Source organism: Schistocerca cancellata, chromosome 12 (genome assembly GCF_023864275.1).
Source record: "Schistocerca cancellata isolate TAMUIC-IGC-003103 chromosome 12, iqSchCanc2.1, whole genome shotgun sequence".
Taxonomy (NCBI): Eukaryota; Metazoa; Arthropoda; class Insecta; order Orthoptera; family Acrididae; genus Schistocerca; species Schistocerca cancellata.
The window spans coordinates 103,131,877-103,152,962 of NC_064637.1; the positions used below are offsets into that span (position 1 = coordinate 103,131,877).

At 40.4% G+C, this 21,086-nt stretch overlaps 1 protein-coding gene across 1 annotated transcript in view; it reads left to right on the forward strand.

The window, feature by feature from the left end:
- Positions 1-21,086, forward strand: part of LOC126109867 (unconventional myosin-Ib) — a 458,138-nt gene that overhangs the window by 273,220 nt on the left and 163,832 nt on the right. The window contains exon 13 of the mRNA XM_049914933.1: positions 13,772-13,926. Coding sequence (XP_049770890.1) covers positions 13,772-13,926 — 155 coding nt within the window. The remainder of the gene's footprint in view (positions 1-13,771; positions 13,927-21,086) is intronic.

The window sequence follows — 21,086 nt, forward strand, 5'->3', positions numbered from 1 at the left end:
CCCCACTGAAAGAATTTCAGCCCTCATTGACCAACACTTCCGACCAGTTGCCTGTAATCTAGTCTTCCACGTCAAAGACACCAAACTCTTCCTTCACCAACTCTCCACAATCTCCATCCCTTTACCTCCTGGATTTGTACTCGTCCCTGTACACCAACACCCCTCGTGCCCATGGTCTTACCACTAATGACCACTACCTTTCCCAACGTCCTTCAGACTCCAAACACACTACCCCATTCCTCACACCATTTGAACTTTATCCTAACCCACAGCTACTTCTCATTTGAAGGGGAGAGATATAAGCAAATCTGAGGCTTGGCACCCTCCTATGCCAATCTTTTTATGGACCACCTAGGTTCAGGTTCATTGTTGATATCATCATGATCTGGACTCAGGGCCAGCACTCTGTATCTTTGTTCCTTCCCAACTGCATCACCTTCTCTCCCATCCACTGAATGTGGTTCTCCTCAACCCAGCGTGCCACCTTCTTAGATGTTGACCTCCTCTTCTCTGATGGCTCCGTCCGCACCTCTCTCCACATTAAACACACAGACCACCAATAGTATCTACAGTTTGACAGCTGTCATCCCTTTCACACAAAACAATCCCTCCCATATCATATGGCCACCCGGAGACAGTGCATCGGCAGTGACAAACACTCCATTGCTCGTTATGATGAGGGTCCCACCAAGCATTTCACAGACGGGCACTATCCCCCAGACCTAGCCGGCAAACAAATCTCCTGTGTCATTTCCCTTAACACCCACAATCCTCCCACCACCCCAAGAACCAGCCACAAAGGAGTGTCCCCTTCATCATCCAGTACCACCCCAGATTGGAACGACTGAACCATATCCTTCACCAGGACTACGATTACATATAATCATGCCATGGAATGATGGAAACCCTACCCGAGATACTTCCCACTACTCCTAAAGTGGTATTCTGTCACCCAACCAACCTCAACAACATCCTAGTCCATCCCTATGCCATTCCCAATCCCAACCCATGCCCAATCCACCCACACACGACTTGCTATTCCAGTCCTATCACAGGTTTATCCTGCCCCATCAGGGACCAGGACACCTATGAAAGCAGCCATGTCATTTGCCAGCTCTGCTGAAATCATTACACAGCTTTTTATATTGGTATGGCCACCATCCAGGTGTCCACCAGAATGAATGGCCACCACGAAACTGTGGCCAAATTCAAAGTGGACCATTGTGAGCTAAATATAACACACTTGATTTCAATGGCTGCTTCAATACCCGAGCCATCTGGATCCTTCCCTTCACAACCAGCTTTTCTGAACTGCATAGATGGGTGTTATCATTACAACACATTCCCCACTCCCGTAATTATCCTGGCCTCAGCCTATGGTAACATACTGTCCCCACATGCTTCACCCAACTGCTTCCACCCCCGTGTGTCCTATAATCTCCTCCCTATTCACATATTTCAACTTGTTTATTTGGAGTCCTCTGCCAATGCATCCACCCGTCTTTCAACACTCCTTTCCTTTTCTATTCCTTTTTTCCCCAGCTCCCTGCTCCACGACCTCCTGACACTGTAATAATAATTAATCAAAACCCTTAACTGTCAACAGGTGTTGTTGATATACCTCAATGGGGATAGCTGAAAATGTGGGCCCCGGCCGGGACTCGAAACCTGGGATCTCCTGCTTACATGGCAGATACTCTATCCATCCGAGCCACCGAGGGCACAGAGGATAGTGTGACTGCAGGGACTTATCCCTTGCACGCTTCCCGTGAGGCCCACATTCCCAACTGTCCACAACCTACAGTGGTAATCAGAATGAGATTTTCACTCTGCAGCGGAGTGTGCGCTGAAATGAAAGTTCCTGGCAGATTAAAACTGTGTGCTGGACCGAGACTCGAACTCGGGACCTTTGCCTTTTGCGGGCAAGTGCTCTACCAAGTGAGCTACCCAAGCACGACTCATGCCCCGTCCTCACAGCTTTACTTCTGCCAGTACCTCGCCTCCTACCTTCCAAACTTAACAGAAGCTCTCCTGTGAACCTTGCAGAACTAGCACTCCTGAAAGAAAGGATACTGCGGAGACATGGCTTAGCCACAGCCACAGCCGAGTTCGAGTCTCGGTCCAGCACACAGTTTTAATCTGCCAGGAAGTTTCAAAACAGTGGTAATGTTCCTAAAGGATATTTGCCCATTCACTCATTACTCGCACCACCTAAGATGACGAATCCCATAAGAATTTGGCAAAGTGTGCGCATTTGCACAGAAGAAGGTCAATAGCCGGGTAGTCTTTAACTATATAACAACACCTGTTGGCAGCTGAGGGTTTCGATTAATTATCATTTCTTTCTAGAGAAGCTGCATGGCCATCATTGGTATCTGTTCTTTCAGAACAGTTACTATATTCATATAGTTAAAGGCTACCTGGCCATTGACCTTCTTCTGTGCAAATGTGCACACTTTGCCTGAGCTCTTACAGGAATCATCACCTTAGTTGGTGTGAGTAATGAGTGAATGGGCAAATATACTTTAGGAACATTACAAATGTAGATTGTGGACAATTGGGAATGTGGGTCTCACGGGAAGCGTGCAAGGGATAAGTCTCTGCAGTCGTGCTATCCTCTGTGCCATCGGTGGCTCAGATGGATAGAGCGTCTGCCATTCTGCCATGTAAGCAGGAGATCCCAGGTTTGAGCCCTGGTTGGGGGACACATTTTCAGCTGTCCACTTTGAGGTATATTAACAACACCTCTTGGCAGCTGAGGGTTTTGATTAATTATCATTTCTTTCTGGAGAAGATGCATGGTCATCATTGGTATCTGTTCTTTCGGTGCAGTTACTATATTCATATCCAGACACTGTACCTGTTGGCAATCTAGTCCCTGCACACTCCACAAGACAGCATTCATCCCTCTCACTGCCCGTACAATACTATTCCTTCCTCTTTCCTGCCCCTTGCAGATTGCTGCCTACATCCCACATGATAGCTGCATTCTGACTCAAGATGCTGGAGTTGGCATTCATGTGTGCGTGAGGCGTGTGAATGGGGTCTCTGTTTTTTACTGATGAAGACTGTGGCCAAAAGCTCTATGTAAGAGTCTTTTAATTGTAACTGCCTGCAACTTGACAGGTCGTCTTTACAGTTACTGGCAATCTGTTTTTTCCTACATTGCTAATACAAGAATACATGAGAATGAAAAGCACAATTAAAATAATTTAGTACTTACCTTGATTATATGTTGAGATCAGTCTTCTTTGTTCTTGCTCTTTCTTCATTTGTTCTTCGTCAGCTGAAGGACCCTTGCCCTCCCCTGCCCCCTCCCCCCCCCCCCCCCCCCACACACACATACACGGCCACTGCCTCTCCTTCCTCTGTGCGTGCGTGTGTGCGTGCGTGTGTGTGTGTGTGTGTGTGTGTGTGTGTGTGTGTACGTGCGCGCATGTGTGCACATGTGTCCACGTGTGCTTCTTCACCTGATGAAGGGCTTTGTCTAATAGCTACAAAACAAACAAAATTCTAGATTGTTATTCTGTTTTGGATTTTGTGTTGTTTGCTTTTAAGTATACTAAGGCGTGCCCCTTAAAGAATGCATCTTGTGAAAGCATAATAATATACAAATTTGATGATGAAATGAAGTGATTTGCATAATGTTGCAGTACATGCTATCTGTGATTATGAATGGGATATGATTTTACCAATATCCCCTCAATGAGGTTGCAGGCATGATCTTGTTATTTCAATGAAATTTTTCTTTATTTTTCACCATATGTGTGTCAATAGAGCAATCAAAAGCTGAATCTCAGTCTAGAGCTCTGAAAGTAATCATGGTTTGGTGGTCTACAATGAGATTTCAAATAATGACAAAGAAAGAAATCACATGGTGTCAGTTCACAAGATCTGAGTTGCCAATTTAAGTCACAATTGCAAGAAATCACCCAGCCAAGGAACCTGTCTCATAACTGGTCCATTGTTGCAATGAGTGTGCAATGAGGTTTCTCCATAATTACTTAAGGGTTCTTTGTGCCCCAAATTAAGCAGTTTTGCTTGTTCAGGAAGTGAACATTATTTCCTTGCTGAAATTTTTGTCCATTCTTTGTTTTTCAAGCACTCAATGAGCAAATTCTTGGTGCTTTTCATTCACATTTATATTAAGTTCTGTCTCAGTTGGATTTAAAGGCCCAAATGTGCAAATCTTCATTCAGAATGTGTTTTTTGCTGGTTCCGGAAGTATCCAATTTTTTGTGAATGTCAGCAAAGAGATTTCATCAGATTTACAGCTGCATTATGACTCATGATGGTAATGTTTTCTGCACAATGTGGTTTTATTCGAATTTAGCAATCACTTTCATCACACTTGACTTTATTCAATGTACTATGTTAACCAAATATCCCCTATATTTTCAAGAATTTTCCACTGGCAGAACATAATGTCCCATTTTGAAGTTCTCCATTACTAACCACAAAGGAAATATACGAAGTGCTGCCAACTTACTAGAGTAGAAATGGCGGGCACTTCCAAAGTTGCATTCTTTATGCGACTTCTTGTATATGCCTTGACAAACAAAAACTGAATCAACTGAGCATATTAGTGCAATATTAATTTTTGAGATTTAAAATTTTTTATTATTTTACTATGCTCATGTTTTGTAATCACGTTTTCAGTTGCTCACAATTTCGAGATTAAGATTTTATAATGCTTCTATTTATTATTATGTCCAGTTCTTTTGATCACTCCCTCAACACAGATGGGTGTCTAGCAAATGCAGGCATTACCTGCTGAGCAGACTGTGACCATTGTAATTTACACTCAGGTAACGAATTATTTAGGAATAAAGGAGATGACTCAGCAAAAGACAGGAGCACTGCATCATTGACAGGTACACAAACAAAAGGTACAGAGCTTTGCTTTGCTAGCTTTCAGAACAAAATTCCTTTCTCAAGCTGTAGGAGAAAAACACACACACACACACACACACACACACACACACACACACACACACAAGCCTGTCTCCTTACATTATGCTCAGTCGACTGCCAGCTCTTTCCTGGCCCATGGTGAGTGTACTGGGGTGATGTGTGGGTGCAGGGTGGGGTGAAGTATGGGATGGAGAGGGCAGGAGGCAGGGAGGGGGTTAGAGGGAAGTATCTAGCGGCTCATAGGAAAGTGGGTAGCCGTCATAGGGAGTCAGTGAGTTACCTTAGATTTAGGCCAGCTTACAGGAACGAAGGATGTGCTGTAAGGATAGCTCCCATCTGCGCAGCTCGGAATAGCTGGAGGTTGTGGGGAGGATCCAGGTGGCATGGGTTGTGAAGCACTAATTGAAATCTCACATGTTGTCCTCTGCTGCATATTGTACCACTGGGTGGTCCACCTTGGTTTTTGGCAACAGTTTGGTGGTGGCCATTCATTCTGGTTGACAACTGGTTGGTTGTCATACCAGTTTAAAGCACTGTGCAGTGGTTGCAGCAGAGCTGGTATATAACATAGCTGCTTTCACAGGTGGCTGGCCTCTGACTCCGTAGGATAAGCCTGTGGCAGGACTGTAGAAAGAGATGCTAGGTCTTCCACAAGGGTATGATCCCTGTGGCAGAGGATTGGGGGTAGGATGGCATAGGGATGGACTAGGATGTTGTGGAGGTTGGGGCTGTGGCGGAACACCACTTTGGGTGGGGATGGAAGTATCTTGGGTAGGATGTCCCTAATTTCAGGGTCCCTCTACCTGCAGCCCTAGGTAGCTGACAGATGGCTCCGTACTCTTCTATGGCCTTTTAGACACTTCCTCCCAACCCCCTCCCTGCCTCATGGCCTCTCCATTCCTCAGCTCCCCCCCCCCCCCACCACCACCCTGCACCCCCCCCCCCCCCTCCCTCACCCCATTACTTTCAACATAGGCCAGGAAAGACCTAGCAGTAGACTGTGCACAATGGAGGGAGAGAGGTGTGTGCATGTAGGTGAGTATATGTGTATGTTTGTGAGCATGTTTCTCCTACAGCTTGAAAAAGGAATTTCATTCCAAAAGCTAGCAAAGCATAGCTGTGTACCTTTTGTGTGTGTACCTGTTGATGATGCAGTGCTTCTGCCTTTCAGTGAGTTGTCTCCTTTTTTGCTAAATAATTCATTATTTTAAGCAGAACTTTCTGTACATTGTAATACTCACGTAAAACAGCCACAGTTCATGCACATTCAGATTCACTACTTATTCACTCATCAGATGTGTCATTTGATAATCACAGTGCTGATGGCAACATGTTAGTTAAAAGCATCACTCAGTATAACAAACACAAGCAGTACTTTTACCCCATAACATGTTGCCGCAAGGGTAATGATTGTATATTGATGCTTGTGTCTGACAGACAGAACTGGTGAGTAGTGAATCTGATTGTGCATAACCTATGAACCAGTGGCTGTTTTGTTTGAATAGAGGCACCTATCTCTATATAATTTATATATGTTGTATAAAATGATATAAAATAATTTGCAATAAAAGGATTGGTTCTATAAGCTACACCAGATGCATATAATTGGTTTAGAAACATCAAAACTAATAATGAATTTAGCTAATATTTGTAATGTGTTTATCTTGAGCTGAAACAAGTTACTGTTACTGTAGTTAACTCAACAAAGTTTTTCCCTTCCACACACATTCCCACAGAAATGAAAGTTACTACACTAACACACATTGTTAATTTTTAACGTTTACTAATATAATCTGGATTATTACGTCACAAAATAAGATGTAATAGAAGAAGACAGTCAACACATCCCATGCTGTGAAAATAATTTACTGTCTATGAGTTGTACTACTGAAGCATTGGCGACTGGATAGACATAGTAGCTCTTCTGTTATAAATGTGTGAGTTACCATCAAAACTGATTCTTCTATCACTTCTTATTATAGCCTCATTATTACAAATGAAAAGCACAAACAAACTTGGTTCTACAGTATTAATTTATTTTGCTAACCACTTTGCAGCTAAGATCAACAACACTGAAAAAGGTATTGCACCTGGAGACAAAGATGCAAACATAGAATAAATGATACCTTTACAAAATTAACCAGGTGAAAGTAGGACTCGCCTACTGAGGTTTCACTACAACCTAATTATGTATATAGACATTTCATCCATTGTGGAAATTGAGAATCTCAATAATTTTTGCCTGTTATTGACATTGATACTCACAAGATATTGGTCATTGGAATTGTGATACTTTAGAGAATGTTTTAATTTCAAGTTTGAAGTTGTATAACAAATGACAAAAGAAATATTTTTTTCGCATGATATAATTACAAACTAAGCATTTTCTGATTTTTTTTTTTCATTTATTTGTACTGTGGAAATTTGCCTCTTGCCACAGATTGTGGTTCTACGTCAATGGGAAGTACCCTATAGGCTTTAATGAGCAATTTTGCGAGTGTCAAAATATGTGACATAAATTGGCTAACTTTTGACTGCTTTGACTTAGAAGCTTAACTTTTTTACACCACCAAAGGACCATAGACATCAGTATGTAACATAAATTTCAACTTGATAAGAACACACATTTCTGAGAGAAAGGATCCTGACAGACAGAGTGACAGAAATACAGTTTGCTAACAAATGACAATATTATTTTCATATGATGTAATTACAAATTAATAATTTTTTGCTTTTTTTTCCTTTACTTGTACAGTGGATTGCTTCTTGTGAAATTTCATAATTCTAGGTGAATGGGAAGTACTGTATAGGTTTTGATGAGTGAGTTTGTATAAAAATATATGACATAAATAGCCATCTTTTGATTGTATTGTCTTAGAAATCTCAATTTTTTGCAACATCAAGGGATCATAGACCTTATTGAATGACATAAATTTCAACTTTAGACATCTATTTGTTCCTGAGAAAAAGGATTTTTAATAGTCGGACAGACAGAAAGACAACAAAGTAATCTATAAGGGTTCCATTTTTACCTAATGAGGTATGGAGGATCATGCAATGCTTACTAATCACCCTGTCATCTTCTGCCATGTGGTGTCAGTTGGATGTTGTATGGAGGGGCATGACATCAACACAGTGCTTTCCCAAGTGTTGTTGGTGTAGCAGACATTAGACCTACTACTTCTCATTCAAGTCATTTTTCAGCTGGCAGGAAGTTGAGTGTACCCCATTCCAGCCCTCCCACTAAGGACAAATCTCTGATAGTATCAGGACTTGGACCTGGGTCCATCAGTTATCTCATTCCAGCCCTCCTCCTAAGGACAAATCTCAGATAGTATTAGCAATTGGGCCTGGGTCCTTCAGTTATCTCGACAAATCTGTAGATAAATTAATGTGGTGCTGGGCTTGTAGACATCACACTTGTCACAGTGTGTGCTGACTCAGGGGTTCTGATAGTGGACACTTATTTGCTTAAATCCAGCTGTCATGCCTTGTGCTTTCTATGGTTCTCCTAAATAACCTGAGATGAAACCTGTGATGGTTTGTTAAACACAGCCCCATCCTTGTGCAGTCCAACAATGGAGGAGGGGGGGGGGGGGGGGGACGGCAAAACCACTTTAGATGTGGTAGGCAAAATTTCAGGTAGAATGGACCTCATTCTAGGGCATGATTTTAGGAAGTCATAGCCTTGTCAACAGCAAATGAAGTAGGTGAAAGGAAATACAAACATCTAAAAAATGAGACTGGCAGGAAGTACAAATTGGCTAAACAGGAAGGGCTATATGACAAATATAAGGGTTTAGAAGCAGAGTTCATTAGGGGAAAGATGCATATCACCTACAGGAAAATTAAAGTGGCCTTTGGAGTAAAGAGAAACAGCTATATGAGTATCAAGAGCTCAGATGTAAAACCAATCCTAACCAAAGAAGGAAAATCTGGAAGGTGGGAAGAGTATATGGAGGGTCTGTACAAGGGAGGTGAACTTGAAAGCAATGTTATAGAATGGGAAGAGGATGCAGATAAGGATGAGATGGGAGATATGATACTGCAGAAGGATTTGACAGAGCATTAAAAGACCTAAGTCGAAACTAGGTCTGGGAGTAGACGACATTCCGTTAGAACTAATGATAGCCTTGGGAGAAGCAGGTATAGCAAAATTATCCTGTGTTATGTGCATGATAAATGAGGCAGTCAAAATACCCTCAGACTTCAAGAAGAATGTAATAATTGCAATTCCAAAGAAAGCAGTTGCTGAGAGATGTGAAAATTACTGAACTGTCAGTTTAATAAGTCATGGTTGCAAAACACTAACACAAATACTTTAACGAAGAATGGAAAAACTGATAGAAGCTAACCTCAGGGAGAATCAATTCAGATGTCAGAGAAATGTAGGAACATGCAAAGTGATAGTGAACCTACAACTTATTTTGGAGGATAGGTTAAGGAAAGGCAAACCTAAATTTTTAGCATTTGTAGACTTGGTGAAAGCATTTGGCAGTGTTGACTGGATTAGTCTCTTTGAAATTCTAAAGGTAGTAGGGGTAAAATATAGGGATCAAAAGATTATTTACACCTTTTACAGAAACCAGATAGAGGTTATAAGAGTCAAGGGACATGAAAGGGAAGCGTTGGATGATAAGGGAGTGAGACAGGGTTGTAGCCTATCCTCAATGTTATTCAATCTGTATATTGAACAAGGAGTAAAGGAAACAAAAGAAAAATTTGGATTAGGAATTAAAGTTCAGGGAGAAGAAATAAAAACTTTGAGGTTCGTTGATGACATTGTAATTCTGTCAGAGCAAAAGACTTGGAAGAGCAATTAAACAGATCGGTCAGTGTGTTGGAAGGGGGGTATAAGATGAACATCAACCAAACCAAGACAAGGATAATGGGATGTTGTTGAATTAAATCAGGTGATGCTGAGGGAATTAGATTAGCAAATAAGACACTTAAAGTAGTAGATAAATTTTGCTGTTTGGGCAGTAGAGAAGATATAAAATGAAGACTGATAGTGGCAAGTAATGTGTTTCTGAAGAAGAGAAATTTGTTAACATCAAATATAGATTTAAGTGTTAGTAACTCTTTTCTGAAGGCATTTATCTGGAGTTTAGCCGCATATGGAAATGAAACTTGGAGCATAAACAGTTCAGACAAGAAGAGAATAGAATATGCTGCTGCAGAAGAATGCTGGATTAGATAGGTAGATCACATAACAAATGAGGAGTTGATGAGAAAAGGAATTTGTGGCACAACCTTACCAGAAGAAGGGATAGGTTGATAGGACACATTCTGAGACATCAATTTAATATTGGAGGGAAGTGTAGGAGGGTAAAAATTGTAGAAGGAGACCAAGATGTGAATACAGTAAGCAGATTCAGAAAGATGTAGGTTGCAGTAGATGAAAAAGTGCACACAGGATAAAGTAGCATGGAGAGCTGCTTCAAACCAGTCTTCGCACTGAATACCACAACGACAATAACCAGCCTTGTCAGCGTAGCTCATTAAAGACCAGAATAGCACAGAGTGAAGAGAGGTGTATTCTTAAACAGTTTTTTGGAGACATCAAGAGTACCAGTATTCTATGTGATTGTCCAGGAAGTTTCCTTTTTTACTTGGCTTGTAGGGTAATTATGTCCAGTGAAGGTTTTCATCCAATTCTTTCCACTTTGTCTATTCTATTCTGTTCCTCCAATTTTTTCCTCTATTTATATATTTTATTGTGATTGACTAAGTATTCCATATATTCCATTGTTTTTATTATCTCTACATCCATTTCTTATATTAAGAGTAATTCTTCATACCACTGATATATAGGTTAGCTTACATGTTTCCTGCTGCAATTATTAATTATAACTTTTATTTTGTTTCTGCATCACATTCCATGTGTAATACCATTTCAGGCTAGCCTTCAATTCTGTTATCTCATATTTATTTTACTTGCTTGTGATTGTTAATTCGATTTAAACCATTACATTGGCTATTTGGTTCTTTTACTACATGTACATCTCTGCCGTTGAGTGTAATTCTTTGCTACTGTTGTCCTTCTCCTCTTTTGCCTCATCCGTCTACATGCATGTACCTACTAACTCATGCACAGATTGTTTTTTTCTGTGTTTAGTCATAATGTTTTCTGGTTTGTTTCTTTTACATTTATTTATTGTTTAACATTTTCTATTACATTACTATTGCACTGTCGAAAATGACATTTGCCCTGTGTTTACAGCTTACTCTCCATGTATAATATCTTTTCCTCTTTTCCAACATTGTTCACTAGTACTGTATCCTCTTTGATGACAGTACTCAGTTACACGGGGTATAGCTATAAAATAATGGCACTGATGCAGTCACAAAGTAAGTACACACGCATCAAAGGTGAATAACCAAGAGCTGTGAAGCATGAAGCCTTCTCATTTGAATGCAGCATCTCTGGTGCCTGTAGACAAATAAGTGTGGCTGTGGTGTTCATTTGTGTAAGTGCTGTTATTTTGTTTTGCTGGAAAAATTATGGGTGTAAAAACAGAGCAATGAACTGTCATGAAGTTTCACACGTAATTTGGAAAACTGCTACTGAAACCTGCTAATGAGCAAATCGAGATTAAAAGTGATGATGAGTGTCATTTTTAAAATTCATGGAATTATGTATCTTGACTGTGTACTTGAAGGTCAGAGTATTATCCAAGATTGCTACCTTGAAGTTCTTGCTCAACTCCATGAGAAAATTAGAAAAAAATGACCCAAATTGTGGAAGAACAAGTCATGGGTTCTGCATTAAAACAACGCACAAGCACATTCTGCATTGTCTATTAAGAACTTTCTAATGAAGTGCAGAGTGCCAGTGTTAGACACCCCATCTTATTCACCTCACCAAGCACCATGTGACTTTTACCTATTTCCTAAGACCAAATGTGCTTGAAAGAACCAAATTTCAGTCCACTGGGGCAGTGAAAGAGAACGCAGCACACATCCTCAAAGAGATCATAGAGGAAGATTTCACGATTATTTCCATCAGCAGAAAAATCACATGGAATGTTGTAAGGATAGAGGGGTGGAGTACGACAAGGTCTGCTCAAAAAATTCTGGAATTTTATCCACAAAATTTTTCTGTGCTTACCTTTTACTTATTGTACAGGGTCTCCTTCAAAATACTCTTCTCCAGAATTGATACACTGCTTCCAATGCTTCCACTTCCTGAATCAGTCTCGCTATGCCTCTTGTGAAGTACTGTCTGCGAATTTTCTTTTATCTCATCTATCATTGCAAATCTTCGTCCTTTCAACAGGGTTCTCAACTTTGGAAATTAAAAGTCTGCGGCAGTCAGGTTTGCAGAGTACAGAGGATGAGGCAGCACAGTGATGCTGTTTTTTTGTGCAATAGTTATGCACCAACAGGGATGAGTGTGCGGGTGCCTTATCATGATACAAGAGCCTTGAATTGTCTCACTACGTTTCAGACTGTTTTCTTTTCACAGGCATCGCAACACATCCCGACAGTACCATCAATTAACAGTTTTCCCCTGTGGCATTAATTCATTATGAACTAATCGTTCAAAGTCAAAGAAAACGATCAGCATGGCTTTGGCATTTGACCTGATCTGATGAGCTTTTTTTGGTCTTGGAGAACCTTTCTCAATCCATTGTGAAGATTGAACCTTAGTTTCAACATCATAACCATAGACTCGCAGCTCATCACAAGTTACAATTCTCTTAAGGGTTGCCTCATTCTCATTTGCTCGATCCGAAAACTCATCACATATTGCAAAGCAAAGGTCTTTCTGGTCCTGACACATGAGTCGTGAGACAAACTTGGTGGCAACACAGTGCATTCAAAGATGCTGTGTCAGGATTTCATGGCATGATCAAATTGAAATGTTGCATTCTTCTTCTATCTCTCTGTCAGTCAGCCTTTGATTGGCACCCACAGTTTCATTGACATTCCTGACATGAGTGTCATTAGTAGACATCGAAGGGTGTCCTGAACGAGAGTCATCTTTACATCCATCTGCCCTTTTTAAACTGTGTGAACCATTCATAACAACAAGTATGGCTTAAACACTCATCACCGTAGGCTTCCTGCATCATTTGGCGTGTCTCTGTAAAGATTTTCTTGAGTTTCATGCAAAATTTAATACAGAGACATTGCTCCTTTGACTCTACCATCTCAAAACCCACAAACTACTTAATACAACTAACATACATCATCAGTATCTAACATACAACAGTGAAACTTCTTGCTGTTACACATTAAACACAGGCATGTGCATGGATGCCAACTGCATTTCGCTCCAACACACCATTGGTGTGAAATTACAGATGTTCCAGAATTTTATTAATAGACCTAATAATAAGGGTGAAAGTAAATAAATATCTATGCTTTTTGAAATAAAATATTTTGCTGCAATGATGATGATGATGAGGTCCCATACTCTGAGGAGTATAGGGGACGATGTGGGAAACCCGCACCCCCGTACTAGGCCAGATCCTAGCAGAGGTCGTTTTCCATTGCCTTCCAACCATAATGAGGATGAATGATGATGATGAAGATGACACAACAACACCCAGTCATCTCGAGGCAGGGAGGATCCCTGACCCTGCCGGGAATCGAACCCGGGACCCGGTGCGCGAGAAGTGAGAACGCTACTGCAAGACCACGAGCCGCAGACTTACTGCAGTAGCCTCTTATTTTATAGACACACATCATAGGTTGATGCAGGACAAATGCTGGTTACAGAAATAAATTAATACTTCAGAACATCCAAAATATTGTGCTTTTAATTTGTAGATCTGAGCTATCACTCAACTTTGTATTTTATTGCTGCCACATTTCTTCATTCTGTTACTGACGGCTGTTACCTCCGCAGAACAGCCACGGGCTACTATCCCTGTTAGACGAAGAGGGCCTGCGGACGGACGAGCAGTTCCTCAGCCGTCTCTCTCAGGGACCAGCAGGTCAACGACCCGAGCTCCTGGCCACAGCTTCCAACTCCGGCAACAATCTGCCACCAAACTGCTTCAGGTGAGCTTCCTACGAAACGTGAGGGTTGGAGGTAGCAATGGTAGAGAGACGTGTACCATGAAGCGGTAAATTTGGGCCACTGCAGAGGTGCAAGAATACGCGGTAGGGATCACGACGAGTGTACGCAGTAACAAACTGTGATGCTGATGTCAGAGTGAACCCAGCCAGTGCTCAGTAGCCCACAATTGTCATAACATACCGTGTGGTAATTGTGTTAACAAGGTTGTTTACAGCAGTGTGAATTTTTATTAGTAACTGGCAATTGAGTACAGAGTTACGCTGTGCTTATCAGTACATTGTGGGAGTTTTTAGAGTAAGTTTTTGTGTCAGAAATAATGGTTTGCTGCCTGATTGCCAGTTGTACTAACCACAGCAGGCATATAAGTAACTTAATAATTAATTTTCACACATTTTGTAAAAATAATGAGCTGAAATGAAAATGGATAAATGCTTCTAACATGCAGAATTGTGTTCAGTTGAAAATGTGACCCGTACTGTGTATTCTAGTATTAATGGACCATGGCAGTATAAATTTGAAAATTTTTCACCGTCCGGCAAGATAGGTACTTCTCGAGTAGTTTAGGCATATCCTAATGTCTTATACCCCCCATGAACCATGGACCTTGCCGCTGGTGGGGAGGCTTGCGTGCCTCAGCGATACAGATGGCCGTACCGTAGGTGCAACCACAACGGAGGGGTATCTGTTGAGAGGCCAGACAAACATGTGGTTCCTGAAGAGGGGCAGCAGCCTTTTCAGTAGTTGCAGGGGCAACAGTCTGGATGATTGACTGATCTGGCCTTGTAACATTAACCAAAACGGCCTTGCTGTGCTGGTACTGCGAACGGCTGAAAGCAAGGGGAAACTACAGCCGTAATTTTTCCCGAGGACATGCAGCTCTACTGTATGATTAAATGATGATGGCGTCCTCTTGGGTAAAATATTCCGGAGGTAAAATAGTCCCCCATTCGGATCTCCGGGCGGGGACTACTCAGGAGGACGTCGTTATCAGGAGAAAGAAAACTGGCGTTCTACGGATCGGAGCGTGGAATGTCAGATCCCTTAATCGGGCAGGTAGGTTAGAAAATTTAAAAAGGGAAATGGATAGGTTAAAGTTAGATATAGTGGGAATTAGTGAAGTTCGGTGGCAGGAGGAACAAGACTTTTGGTCAGGTGATTACAGGGTTATAAATACAAAATCAAATAGGGGTAATGCAGGAGTAGGTTTAATAATGAATAAAAAAATAGGAGTGCGGGTTAGCTACTACAAACAGCATAGTGAACGCATTATTGTGGCCAAGATAGACACAAAGCCCATGCCTACTACAGTAGTACAAGTTTATATGCCAACTACCTCTGCAGATGATGAAGAAATAGATGAAATGTATGACGAGATAAAAGAAATTATTCAGGTAGTGAAAGGAGACGAAAATTTAATAGTCACGGGTGACTGGAATTCGTCAGTAGGAAAAGGGAGAGAAGGAAACATAGTAGGTGAATATGGATTGGGGGGAAGGAATGAAAGAGGAAGCCGCCTTGTAGAATTTTGCACAGAGCATAACTTAATCATAGCCAACACTTGGTTCAAGAATCATAAAAGAAGGTTGTATACCTGGAAGAATCCTGGAGATACTAGTAGGTATCAGATAGATTATATAATGGTAAGACAGAGATTTAGGAACCAGGTTTTAAATTGTAAGACATTTCCTGGGGCAGATGTGGATTCTGACCACAATCTATTGGTTATGAACTGCAGATTGAAACTGAAGAAACTGCAAAAAGGTGGGAACTTAAGGAGATGGGACCTGGATAAACTGAAAGAACCAGAGGTTGTAGAGAGTTTCAGGGAGAGCATAAGGGAACAATTGACAGGAATGGGGGAAAGAAATACAGTAGAAGAAGAATGGGTAGCTCTGAGGGATGAAGTAGTGAAGGCAGCAGAGGATCAAGTAGGTAAAAAGACGAGGGCTAATAGAAATCCTTGGGTAACAGAAGAAATATTGAATTTAATTGATGAAAGGAGAAAATACAAAAATGCAGGAAATGAAGCAGGCAAAAAGGAATACAGACGTCTCAAAAATGATATCGACAGGAAGTGCAAAATGGCTAAGCAGGGATGGCTAGAGGACAAATGTAAGGATGTAGAGGCTTGTCTCACTAGGGGTAAGATAGATACTGCCTACAGGAAAATTAAAGAGACCTTTGGAGAGAAGAGAACCACTTGTATGAATATCAAGAGCTCAGATGGCAACCCAATTCTAAGCAAAGAAGGGAAGGCAGAAAGGTGGAAGGAGTATATAGAGGGTTTATACAAGGGCGATGTACTTGAGGACAATATTATGGAAATGGAAGAGGATGTAGATGAAGACGAAATGGGAGATAAGATACTGCGTGAAGAGTTTGACAGAGCACTGAAAGACCTGAGTCGAAACAAGGCCCCGGGAGTAGACAACATTCCTTTTGAACTACTGATGGCCTCGGGAGAGCCAGTCATGACAAAACTCTACCATCTAGTGAGCACGATGTATGAGACAGGCGAAATACCCTCAGACTTCAAGAAGAATATAATAATTCCAATCCCAAAGAAAGCAGGTGTTGACAGATGTGAAAATTACCGAACTATCAGTTTAATAAGTCACAGCTGCAAAATACTAACGCGAATTCTTTACAGACGAATGGAAAAACTGGTAGAAGTCGACCTCGGGGAAGATCAGTTTGGATTCCGTAGAAATGTTGGAACACGTGAGGCAATACTGACCTTACGACTTATCTTAGAAGAAAGATTAAGAAAAGGCAAACCTACATTTCTAGCATTTGTAGACTTAGAGAAAGCTTTTGACAATGTTAAGTGGAATACTCTCTTTCAAATTCTGAAGGTGGCAGGGGTAAAATACAGGGAGCGAAAGGCTATTTACAGTTTGTACAGAAACCAGGTGGCAGTTATAAGAGTCGAGGGGCATGAAAGGGAAGCAGTGGTTGGGAAAGGAGTAAGACAGGGTTGTAGCCTCTCCCCGATGTTATTCAATCTGTATATTGAGCAAGCAGTAAAGGAAACAAAAGAAAAATTCGGAGTAGGTATTAAAATTCATGGAGAAGAAGTAAAAACTTTGAGGTTCGCCGATGACATTGTAATTCTGTCAGAGACAGCAAAGGACTTGGAAGAGCAGTTGAACGGAATGGACAGTGTCTTGAAAGGAGGATATAAGATGAACATCAACAAAAGCAAAACGAGGATAATGGAATGTAGTCAAATTAAGTCGGGTGATGCTGAGGGAATTAGATTAGGAAATGAGACACTTAAAGTAGTAAAGGAGTTTTGCTATTTAGGGAGTAAAATAACCGATGATGGTCGAAGTAGAGAGGATATAAAATGTAGACTGGCAATGGCAAGGAAAGCGTTTCTCAAGAAGAGGAATTTGTTAACATCCAGTATAGATTTAAGTGTCAGGAAGTCGTTTCTGAAAGTATTTGTATGGAGTGTAGCCATGTATGGAAGTGAAACATGGACGATAACTAGTTTGGACAAGAAGAGAATAGAAGCTTTCGAAATGTGGTGCTACAGAAGAATGCTGAAGATAAGGTGGGTAGAACACGTAACTAATGAGGAGGTATTGAATAGGATTGGGGAGAAGAGAAGTTTGTGGCACAACTTGACTAGAAGAAGGGATCGGTTGGTAGGACATGTTTTGAGGCATCAAGGGATCACAAATTTAGCATTGGAGGGCAGTGTGGAGGGTAAAAATCGTAGAGGGAGACCAAGAGATGAATACACTAAGCAGATTCAGAAGGATGTAGGTTGCAGTAGATACTGGGAGATGAAGAAGCTTGCACAGGATAGAGTAGCATGGAGAGCTGCATCAAACCAGTCTCAGGACTGAAGACCACAACAACAACAACAATGTCTTATATGCATGAGTTAAATATATTGCAGTTAACTAGCCAGTCTGTCCCATACCCACCACTCGATGTATCATATGATGTGCAGCCCCAGTGATGGAGATATAGTCTCCAAAACTAGTCATGCTAACAAAATTCACTTACAACTGATGTGGATTACTCAGTACTATCAATTTGATAAAGAGACTGTACCCAGAACCAGATTAACAGATTCTGTAGAATTTTACACCAACTTTTCACATTAATTAGTTAGTTTAATGTTCCATGAATCATTTGCAGAATAAATTTGGAGTAATTGGGAATGAGTCAGTTTACACTCACATCACAAATTAATTTGTGAATACAGATACATGGTGACCATTTTCAGGTGTTTTATAATTAAAAAAAAAATCTACATATATGAGGTAGTAACATCGTTTACCATTTTATATGTTGTTATTTGTATGCTTGCATTTATTACAATACTAGTGGCATCTGCAAAAATAGCTAATGCTGCTTGTTGTATGTTTGATAGAAGATTGTTTACAGAAGATCTTTTACATATATGAGGAACAATAGGAGACCTAAACTAGTTGATAGTTATTGATGTCTCTTGTATCACCTTTCTTAAAGGTGGGTTTAACAATGACATATTTCAATATCAAAGGAAAAGTGCCTTGAGCTTGTGATGCATTACATATTTGAGGTAAAACATGGCTTGTTGTATGGAGGAAAATCTTTAGTGCTCTATTGAAAATAGTTTCAAAACCAGGTGAGCTTTTATTTGTGAGAGAATATATAATTTTCTGAATTCTAGAAGAAGACATTGGTGATACATTTGTATGACTGAATTTTGTTAGAGTTGTTTTCTTAACGTGCTGCTGTGATTTTTCTCTTGGACTGTTTGTAACTATAATTTCTTCTATATCTAGTAAATGACTGTTAATATATTTACTACCTACGATTCATCATTCACAGCCCTTCCATTCAATTCAGTACTGATGTTGTCTCGTTTGGGTGATTCTCCTGTCTCACTTCATTCTATATAGCCCTAAGTCTGCTCTCAGAATTACTGATTTTTGATGTCATGTGCATGTTCCCTGATTTTTTAATAACTTATCTTAGTTATTTTGAGTTTTTTTGTAGTGTGAGATTACTGCTAGATCTTTGCATGTTCTTGCCCCTAGATACATGTCCCTTTTCCTTTCACAAGATACTTTAATCCCTTTAGTGATACATAGTTTTTTTTACTTTGCTGTTTAACATCCATTCTGATTAGCTTATGCAGATACCTATTTTCAAATAATGATATGAATTTTTGGTGGAATAGACTAAATTTTACGTCAGCATATTGTTCATTATGAAGTCCATCCTAGGATCTACTACATTGAGCATATACTGTACAGCACAGCACAAAGGAATTATCTGGACATGACGTACATGTACAGGCAAACAAATGATTACAGTTTAGAAAAACTGGATGATTTATTTAAGAGAAAGAACAAGTCAGTAATGTGCTGGTCCACTTGTGGCTGTTATGCAGGCTTGGCACTGACTGATCAAATTGTTGGACATCCTCCTAAGGGATATCATGCCAAATGTGTCCAGTTAGTGTGTTAGGTCGTGAAAATCCTGAGCTGGTTGGAGCGCCCTGCCGATAACGCTCTAAACATTTTCAATTGGGGATAGATCCGGTGATATTGGTGGTCAAGGTAGGTTTTGGCAAGCATGAAGAAAAGCAATAGAAAATCTCACAGTGTGAGGCCAGGCATTATCTTGCTGAAATGAAGCCATTGAGGGCTTGCCAGGAAGGGCAACAAAACGGGGCATAGAATATCATCTACATACTGCTGTGCTGCCAAAGGGGTCCTGCTATGAAGTGAAATAGTGCCCAAGATCATATTTCATGGTTTTTGGGCTGTACAACAGGTCACAATCAGGTTGCTATCCTGTCGCTATCTGGTGCATTTCCAGACACATCTTTGCTGGTCGTTGGGCCTCAGTTTGAATCAGAACTTATCACTGAAGACAATTCTGTTCTAGGCAGTGAGATTTCAGGCTAAAGTTCAGTTTCAAGCCACTTATCATCATCTTTTAGTTTTTTCTGCCTTCATTGTTCAACTGTTTTCTTGCTTAAGCTTTGGTCTCATCACAAATCAGTCTGAACAGTGGCATGACATATAAATACATAGTTCAGAGGCTGGCTGTGATCTATACTTATTCACCAAATCTTCACAAACTCCACTGTAAATGTTGAAGGGAAAGATAACAGTGCTGTTACCAATTTTTTTCTAATGCCCTTCACTTTGCTTAGTCTGTGTCATAATATAAACACATTTTGCACTTGTCAGTACACACCCATCATATTGTCACTTTCATCACTACTTTCAGAAATAAAGTCACTGTGAGCTACTGCTTGATGTGCTTCAGAATCTGAGTCACTGAATGACAAATCACTTACTTCATTACATGTTACATGCTTTTGTGAACCGTCTTCATCATCAGCACAAATTGCTCTCTTTGCCATGTTGGTTCTTTACTAAGACTTGGTACCATATGAAACACCTGGCCTTTGCTTCATATTAAGTACAGCACATGAAGAGCCACTTACCAGTTACAAATTGAACTCCATGTGTTCGTATAGTGCAGTGTATATGTGCAAGTTCAGCTCTTCATACAATTTAAATGCTATAATAATTTTATGCCCCTACAGCTTGTTATTAGTGAAATAGTGATTTACAAGGAGATTTTGCAGAAATATGTAGATGTCATCAGAAACTGGGTGCAGGAAAATGGGATGTCAGTAAATGCAGAGAAGAGTCAACTGGTCATCACCTCAAATAGCGGGAGTATCGTAAGATACCAATACAGGCTGAGATCTGACAGCATCCCAGCAGACCAACAATGCCAATACCTTGGGTTCACACTGAATATGGGGAAACTACACTGGGAACTACATATAAATAACACATTAAACAAGGTGTATAAGCATTTCTGAAAAATATGATTTTTTTAAAAGTTCTATATAAATTTAAGAGTTAGGAAATCATTTCTAAACATGTATGTCTGGAGTGTAGAGGTGTATGGATGTGAAACATGAACAACAAGTAGTTATGGCAAGAAGAGAATAGAAGCTTCTGATATGTGATGCTACAAAACAACACTAAGCATTAGATTGGTAAATAGAGTAACTAATGAATCAAATTGAAGAAAAAAGGAATTTATGGCACAACTTATCTAAAAGAAGGGATTGGTTGATAAGAAACATCCTGAAGAGTCAAGGGAT